This window comes from Nicotiana tabacum, chromosome 16 (genome assembly GCF_000715075.1).
Source record: "Nicotiana tabacum cultivar K326 chromosome 16, ASM71507v2, whole genome shotgun sequence".
NCBI classification, from domain to species: domain Eukaryota; kingdom Viridiplantae; phylum Streptophyta; class Magnoliopsida; order Solanales; family Solanaceae; genus Nicotiana; species Nicotiana tabacum.
Window position 1 is genome coordinate 150,782,015 of NC_134095.1, and position 9,570 is coordinate 150,791,584.

Here is a 9,570-nt window from a genome sequence, read left to right on the forward strand (position 1 = left end):
TGTGTTCTACAAAAATGAAAAATTCATAAAAAATAATGTACTTCGCGTTTTAATATTTAATGTCAAAATCGTGTGATTTTCTTTTATTCAATTTTGTGTGATATTTGTTTTTAAGAGTTAATTAGCATTTTAAGTTAATTTTGGTTTTACAATTTAAATTAGGATTTTTAGGTTTTTAATTTTGAAGATTAGTTTAAAAAGAAAAGAAAACAAAAATGAAAATAGAAGAGAAATCGGACTGTGCCATATTAATTTTGACCAAATCCAGCCCAAATTTTGTGTCTAAACCGGTCCAACTGATTAGCCCACTCAGACGTACCAAACAATGTTGTTTATGTCATTTTCAATCAGTGTCGTCGGGTTAAATCAATCCAACGACCGAGATCATCTCTCCCTTATCCATTCCCCAACCCGACCCGTTTACCGGAGATGGATCCGGTCTCAGGAGTGCCTAAACGGCGCCTTTCCACTTAAATGATCAATCCAGGCCGTTGATCTCATCAGATCAAATGGCCAAGATTCATTTCCCCCTCTAGTATATAAATCTAATCCCTTACCCAGCCCCCCCAAGCCAAACCCCTCCCCTTCGTCTCCAAGAACCAGAGACCAAACGACCCCCTGAAACCCTAGTTGCCCTCATTCCCCTTCACCTTAAACCCGATGGCAACAACGCCGCCTACCACCCAAATAACACCCCTGAACCTTGTAGCCACCCTCTCCACGAATCCATGTTCCGTTTACTTCGAATCTCAATAGAACTCTTCGAATCTTCAATCGAAGATCATCCAAAAAACCTCACCTTCTCCGATTAACCCCAAACTTACACCACTAAGCCACCTGACCTCCCTTGTTCCCAAATCACCCCTACTTTTGTTTGAATCCTATTAGAACTAGTCGAATCTTAAATCGACTAACAAACCCTAAAAAGACCAAGACTAGAACCTGTCCAAAATTAGGAGAGTTTTGAGGTTGTTAATCGACCTTAGTCGAGTGTTCTCATTAAGGTCCATTTTTGGCCTCAGAAGTTCAAGTCGGAATTACGAAGGTCAATGAGAACGAAGTTCATTTGGTTTTTGATTTTGAGGTATTTCTCCTCTTTTCCTTTTTCTTTTTTGATTGTTGTTTGTTGTTTGCCTAATTAGGTTTCATTGCTATGTTTGTCAATTACTTCTTCCCCCCTCTTTCGGACCTTTTTCTGGTCCAAATTTTCATCACTGTATTAATTGGATTTTATAGTTAATTGGATTTAGTTGAAATCGCTCGAACCCCTGTCTGTTTGGTTTCACTCTGTATTAGTTTCTTCTTTACATTGTTGAGTATTTCGAGTTAGGCAAGTTCAGTGAGTGATTGTATAAAACTGTGATCGTTTGATATTACTGTTGGTTCAAATTGTCTTATTATGTTATGTTTGATTCTTTCCTCTCCGTTGCCAATCGGTTTGTTGCATATGAATTCATGATATTACAATGTTTCATTCATTTTTGTCTAGGTTTGGTTTAGAATTGTGAATGTAGTCAGTTATTCCCATATACATGTGCATCTTAACAGTTTAATATCAGTTTGCTATTTGATCTAATCTGTGTAGTTTGAGTTGCTGTTTGATTTTTATTAAGGAAATTGGTTATAGCTGATGAGGTACAGGGGATTGAACTAGGACAGTAAATCACAATAATTTCAGGGGTAATTTAGGATTCAAAATTTGGAGAAATGGTTTGGTTTAAGTGTTCTGTCCAGTAAGTACTAATGTAACATTAAACTAATGCATTTGTTTAGTGCTAATGGGGAACAAAACATAATGGTATGGAGAGTCTTAAAAGGGATTGATTAAAATATGTTGCCCATATCTGCTTGAACATTAAATAAGGAAAAGATAAGGGATAATGGAAAAAAAACATACTCTAGTGGAGTTCTAAAGAAGATCATGGGCAGAATTAGTTTCTTAATTCTGCCTGAGTGCTCTTGAGAGCTGGCAAGGTCAGTGTTTGGGTATAAGTGGAGGGACATAGGACAGAGTTAAGGGGGATTGAAAAAGCAATCTAAAAAGAGAGAGTAAAATATAGAGGAAGAGAAACAGACAAAAAATTCTAAAAAAAAGAATATTATTGTTCCATCGAGGAAGTTTTCTGATTCTAGTTCATCTAGGATTAAAATAGCTTAAGTTTTCTTAGTATTGTTCAGTAACTGAAGCTTGAAAGGTCCAAGAATATGATTTCAAGTTGAATCTGGTTTGTTCGACTGAGTTGATTGGTTATTTACTTGGGTTTATTGATTGCTGGGTTGATTCTTGGATTCTCTGGTGTCATTTGTTTTCTGAAAATTCTCCTATTGTCGTTGTTGAACCCTGCTGGATTGGTCATTTGCTGCTGCTGTTGCTGTTTGACTGACCCCCTCATTTTTTTTTGGTTTATACTTCAACTTCCAGGTACACTGTTGTCTCTCATAATTTAAAGTTCCACTCAATGTATGCGAACAACTTTGAAATAAAAAAGGAGGGGGAATCGCTAATTACTACGCGAATTTGTCTCTGTATTTCATTAACTAGTTCGAAATTGCTTGCTAATTAAATTGGACAGACTTTGGATTGTATAACTTGGACTGTTTTGAAGTTAATTTGGACTGCTAGGAGGCCAGGGATCTGAATAGGGCTATCGTTCATTCAGTAGCCTAGTATAGTTTATTTGTTGATTAGTCTAGCTTTCAATGTTAAGTAAGACTGTAAGTATAGAAATTGATCTCAGATATTTCTTGGTATGAAGTTATTGTTATTGCTTAGCTTATTTGTGAAGGAATGATTTAAGATTGGTACTGAGCTGTGTAAGGAGTCAACTGTGGCTGATTTTCACATTACTTGTTCTTTTCTCTAAAAATAAATATATATTAACTTATAAACATTGTAGTTTGCTTTAGTTGAATAAAATCCTTTGAAATAATTTGAGGAGTGCCATGCCAAATAAAATCTCAAAACGCATGGTTCTCATTTAATTAATTTTAATCTTTAGAGAAATTGGGACGTGCCCTTCAGCGAATTTTCATGGCATCCCGCAAAGTTAACAACGCATTAGTTGCTTTAGGCGCGTCTTTTAATAAGATTACCTTCCTAAACTCGGGTGCGCATTTATGTGACCCAAATCCAAAATCTCTACAATTTTAAAATATGTCGAAGACCACGTGTGCATTTATGTGACGTGGTTCGAGACGTGTTTTAATAACTTTGCAATCTTCTTAAAAATGAATAAAAGCGGTTAAAGTCAAAATTTGCACATAGGTTTAAAGTGTTTAAAATAAGAAAAATAAGCCGAATATGACAGTTGAGCGACCGTGCTAAAATCACGGAACTCAAGAATGCCTAACACCTTCTCCTGGGTTAACATAATTCCTTATCCGGATTTCTGGTTCGCGGACTATAATACAGAGTCATTTCTTTTCCTCGATTCGGAATTCAACTGGTGACTTGGGACACCATAAATCTCCCAAGTGGCGACTCTGAATTAAATAAACCAATCTTGTTTCGATTGTCCTTTAAATGGAAAAACTCCTTTACGCCCTGCGGGCGCAGGTAAAAAGGAGGTGTGACACTCACCTTGTGTATGATGCTTTCCAAATTTGCTGTTGAAATATCAGAAATACAAAATCAACAACCAGAAGGTAATGCAATAATGGAAATTGACAATCAACAATTATTGCACGGAACTACATATGTTCCGGAAGAACAAGTGATGCTGATATCTCAAATAGCAGAAGAGCAGGACTTGCAAATTTATGACATTACAATGGAAAATGAAATTGTAATTCCTATGGAAGATCAAAACATTGAATCACTAGACACTATTGAAGGAAGAAAAAGGAAAGCAAAAGGAAAAGCAAAAGAATCCCCATCAATACTACTAAAGGAAAATGCATCATTGGATGATGTAAAACTCAGATCTGTTTTTCAAGACAAAAATGCTTTGATTAGATGTTTTTGCTTAGCAGCTATAAAGGAGCACTTTGAGTTCTATGTTGAGAGGTCAAGTAACACGAGATACTCTTTGGTATGTACTGATGAAAAGTGTGGTTGGACTGTTCGAGGTTCAAGAATTAAGGAATCAACACTTTTTAAAATAGTTAAATTTCAGAGAACATATGAGTGCTCGGCTGATATTAGAAAGTCACATCAAAGACAAGCAACTTCAAATGTGATTAGAGATTATATGATTGACAACTTAAGGGACATAGCTACTAAAGTGAAGCCTAAGTTTGTCATTTCAGAAATGAAAAGAGCACATGGAATAGATGTTGGTTATGGAAAAGCATGGCATGCTGTTCAAAAAGGATTATCTTTATTAAGAGGAACAATTGAACAGATTATGAGCAACTACCATCATATTTGTATATGATCGAACAAAAAAATCCAGGATCATGTACTAATATTCAGAGAGATGCAGTGTGACGACCCAAAGGGTCATCACATGTTTTCTTATACATTCAGTGCTTTTGAGGCCTTGAAAGCCTCATTTAGAATTGCCTCGATTTGCGTGCGCAGTCCAGGCGCATAGCCAGAAAGCTTAATTATGAAATTTTGTGAAAAATGCCAAGTTTTGATGTTAAAATGAATAAGTTTGACTTTGGTCAGCATTTTGGGCAAACAGACCTGGACCCGTGATTTGACGATCCCGAAAGGTCCTTAGGAAAATATGGGACGTGGGCGTATGTCCGGAATCGAATTCCGAGGTCCCAAGCCCGAGAAATGAATTTTTAAGTAAAATTTATTTTTTGAAAATGTTTAAGGAAATTGGAAATGAAATCTGATTAGAAAGCGATGGTATCGGGCCCGTATTTTGGTTCCGGCACCCAGTACAGGTCTTATATATGTTTTAAGTTCTTCATGTAAAATTTGGTTGAAATCAGACGTCATTTGACGTGTTTCGGACTTGAAATCCTAAATTTGAAACTTGATGAAGTTTTTGGAAATATTCTTGATTTTGAGGTTTGATTCATTGTTTTTGAGGTTATTTAGGCGATTTGATCGCACGGATAAGTTTGTATGATGTTGTTGAGTTAGTACATGTGTTTCGAATCGTTTAGCATTTATTGATGTTATGAAGTCATTTGTGTATAGATACAATCGATTTGGAGCCGAATTCGAGAGAAAAAGCGGTAATTGAGGATTGAATTAGCCGTGGAAGTTTGAGGTAAGTGTTTGGTCTAACCTTAGCTTGAGGGATTAGGATTTGAGTCCTATTTTCTTTGTGATAATTGTTGAGTACGAAGTATAGGCATGGTGACGAGTATCTATACGTTGGTGACTAGCATGACCGTGAGTCTTTATGTTGTGAATATCCTGATTTTGTTGTGTCTTCCACACCTTAGTGATGATTTCTTTATGTTGTGAAAAGCTTGTGAAAGAAATTATGACCTTTGAACTTTGAGGAGCATTGGCTCGAGTTATATTACAAAGTGTGAAAGTATATGAGATGATTGAACCCTTTGGAGCATTGTCTCAAATGGTAAAGTGAGTTATGAAGTAAAAGTGAAAGAAAGAGAAAGAGTTATTAAATTGTTCCCTTGCCAGGATGTTTGTTGCTTTGTTGATTATCTCCCTTGCCGGGATGCTGAGATTATTGATATGTTCCCTTGCCAGGATGTTTGTTGCTTTGTTGATTATCTCCCTTGCCGGGATGTTGAGATGATTGATATTGTTCCCTTACCGGGATTTAACTGTTTAATTGTGTTCCCTTTCCGAGATTTCTATTGTTATTTGTTTACTCCCTTGCTCCTTTGTTTGTGATTGTTGTTTGGGTGAGGAAGAGCGTTAAAGTATGAAGGGTGATGCCGTGCATTTTTTGCTATGGTGAGGAAAGAGTGTAAAGTACGAAGGTTGATGTCGTGCCGTATGATGTACCATTCCGTACCGATTATCATTGACTAAATGGTGAAGAAAGAGAGTAAAAGCACGAAGGGTGATGCCGTGTACACTTTTGTTATAAAATATTATTTGGTGAGGACGAGAGTAAAAGCACGACGGGTGATGCCGTGCACGTTGTTATTATATGATTGATTTGGTGAGAACGAGAGTAAAATCACGAAGGGTGATGCCGTGCAAAATGTTGATTTCTGATTCTTAATGATATTCTAGTTATGTTGTTACTTTCCTTACCTGATGCTTTCTATTCAGAACCATTATTTCCCTCATAACACGTTTCCCCTTCCCACATTTACTGGTTATATCTGCATTTTCCTTTCTGCTGTATATATTTAAATTGCACAGGTTTATTTGACAGTCTGGTCCTAGCCTCGTCACTACTTCGCCGAGGTTAGGCTAGACACTTACCAACACATGGGGTCGGTTGTGCTGATACTACACTTTGCATTGTGTGCAGATCCCGGAGCAGCTTACGGACAGTAGTTGGAGGGCTTCCTTCAGTCCACCCGGAGACCCAAGGTAGACCTGCAGGCATTCGCGGGCCCTGACGTCTCCCTCTATCTCTATTCCCTGTTTTATTTTCTTTCGTTCAGAAACAGTTTATTGTATTTTCTTCAGGCCTTGTTTGTAGTGACTCTTAGACAGTCTGTGACACTGTGACACCAGGTTTTGGGTATTGAGGTTTTGAAAGTTGTAATAGACGTAGTCTTGAGTTATAAAAATTATTGACTTCTGCTTATTTATTTAATTCCGCCATTTTCATGTTATCGCTGGTAATTGAAAAAAAAAGAAAAAAAATAATTTGTTAATGAAAAAGTTAGTTAAGGGTTGGCTTGCCTAGCTCTCATTAGTAGGCGCCATCACGACTCTCCAGGGTGGGAAATTCGGGTCGTGATAAGTTGGTTTCAGAGCTCTAGGTTACATAGGTCTCACAGTTCACAGCCAAGCTTAGTAGAGTCTGAGGGATCGGTACGGAGACGTCCGTATTTATCCCCAAAGGCTACATAGTTAGGAAAAATTTCACATTTGCTCTTTCTTGTCGCGCGGATTATTTCTCAGTGCTAATTGGATTTATACTCTATTCTTTCGCAGATGGCGAGAACACGCGCTTCCTCATCTATTCTACAAGGGGCAGAGGGTGAGGCCGAGGCTGTGCTAGAGGCCAAGGTAGGGGCAGAGCTCATCCCCGAGTAGCAACACCAGTGGCGGAGCCTCAGGTTGATTTTGAGGAGGAGGTTCCGGCCCCAGCAGTTCCGGTGGGCCCAGCTCAGGTCCCAGAGGGGTTCATTGCCACCCCAGTTCTTCAGGATGCTGTGGTCCGATTGGTAGGCCTCATGGAGAGTGTCACCCGAGCAGGTTTGCTTCTTGTAGCACCAGTCACTTATCAGGCTGGAGGAGGGGTTCAGACTCCTGCTACTCGCACTCCGGAGTAGGTGGCTCCCCAGATTCAGTTTCCAGCGGTTCAGCTAGCTGTAGCGGTTTAGCCGGGTGTAGTAGCTCAGACCGGCGATGGAGCGGCTATGTCCACTAATGCTTTGTGGAGGCTGGATAGGTTCACCAAGCTCTTCATTTCTACGTTCAGTGGTGCATCTACTGAGGATCCCCAGGATTATCTGGATAGTTGTCACGAGGTTCTTCCTAATATGGTGATTGTTGAGAACAACGGAGTTGATTTTTCTACCTTTCGTCTATCGGGATCCGCCAAGACTTGGTAGAGGGATTATTGCTTAGCCAGGCCAGCTGGGTCGCCATCTTTGAGTATGGGTTTTGCTAATGTTTTTTATTTATTGAATTTCATAATAAATTTGTCCAGTATATTATACTGAAATCTCGTGTAAATGTAGGTCTTCCAGTATGTTTTACTGGATGAATATTATAACATAGTTGAATTTTGTTTGATTGTAGTATATTTTACTGGACGTCTGCCGTGTGTAAGATTTCTCTCCAGTATATTATATTGGATGGTTTTTGTTTAACCTAGAACTTTGTTTTATTTGTCATTACTTTTTTTGAGTGATTATTTGTCTTCCTTTTTTATTATGATCTTTAATGCAGTATATAATACTTGAGTTTTCTTTGATTTCAGTATATTTTAATGGAAGTCTGTCGTCTTTAAGCTTGTTGTCTACTATGTTATTACTATTCAGCTTGTCATATGGTATAACTAAATGTTATTTACTTTTCAATCTAATAGGTTTATTTACATGTTTTTTATGTATGGGGCATCAATTTCTAGGTGGAAGTATTGTAGACCACTTATTATTGTTGATGGAACATTTCTAAAAAATAAATATAGAGGTGTTCTGTTAGTGGTTGTTACAAAAGATGCAAATAACTAGATATTCCCTATAGCATTTGGCGTAGCGGATTCAAAGAATAACGAATCATATGAATGCTATTTCAGGGAATTAAGAAAATAAATTGGGATTCGTAAAGATTTAATGTTTTGTCAGATCGACACAAGGCCATTGCAAATGGAATTGCAAAAGTTTTCCCTGAGTGCTACCATGGTATTTGCATGTATCATTTAGAAAAGAATCTAAAGCAAAGAAGAGTGAGAAACACTGTAATAAACCTCTTTCAAAGTGCTGCAAGAGTATACCTTCAATCAGAATTTGATGACTTCATGTCCCAAATTGCTGCTGTTAATAAGAAAACATTCAATTATTTGATGGAGGAACTACCAGGAAGATGGGCTCGTTCACATTGTCCAAGACGACGATATAATATGTTAACAACAAATATTGTTGAGTCAATGAATAATGTTTTGATACGTGCAAGAAAATTGCCCCTTTTAACAATGATAGATTTCATAAAAGAAAAATTGCAAAGCTGGTTCTATGAAAGAAGGACAACTGCAGAAGAAATATTCCATGAGATATCAAATTGGGCAAAAGCAACATTGGAAGAAAAAATTAAACCAGCTTTTACATTTAGAGTACTGCCCATTGATCGACTAAAATTCAATGTCAAAAAAGGGGGTATGGAATTTATTGTTGATCTAGACAAAAGAACATGTGATTGTTCTGAATTTCAGCTAGATGAGATACCCTGTGAACATGCAATTGCTACAATTGACAGTATATATCAAAAGAAATAGACCTTTTGCTCAGCCTATTATTCAAGGGACTTTTGGTTGAAAACATATGAAGGACAAGTAAATTCTATAGGTGATTCAACAACATGGGTTATACCAGACAATGTTAAATCAGAAATGTCACGACCCTAACCCCGAACCCGGTCGTGATGACGCCTCTCGTGAAGACAAGGCCAGCTAGACCAAAACAGAACACATCTTTTAAATAGTTAAATGCCGTAAATAGTTCTAAAACATGATATAACAACCATAATTTGTGGAAATAATGATAACAACAGTAGAAACCATCCCGACGCAGCCCTAACCGGGGTGTCACAAGTCACGAGCATCTATTAGAGTATAAATACAACTACAAGGTCTGAAATATACAAAAACAGGACTGATGAGCAAAAAGGGAGAGAAAATGGTGCTGCGAACGCTGGCATCCACCTTGCTAAACTCCGATAACTCTGCCACCGATTAGCCAAAACCCACTACCGGGTGTATAAATACCTGCATCTGCACACAAAGTGCAGGGAGTAAAGTGAGTACTCCAACTCAGTTTCAAATATGAGTAACAGTGGCTGAGTTT

General features: G+C 37.8%; 1 protein-coding gene across 1 annotated transcript; it reads left to right on the plus strand.

Moving 5' to 3' along the window:
• Window positions 1-3,590: 3,590 nt before the first annotated feature.
• Window positions 3,591-9,002, plus strand: LOC142170463 (uncharacterized). The gene is made up of 2 exons (XM_075232379.1): window positions 3,591-4,368; window positions 8,356-9,002. The coding sequence occupies exons 1-2, from the start codon at window positions 3,591-3,593 to the stop codon at window positions 9,000-9,002; spliced, it is 1,425 nt and encodes a 474-aa protein (XP_075088480.1).
• The last annotated feature ends 568 nt before the right edge of the window (window positions 9,003-9,570 follow it).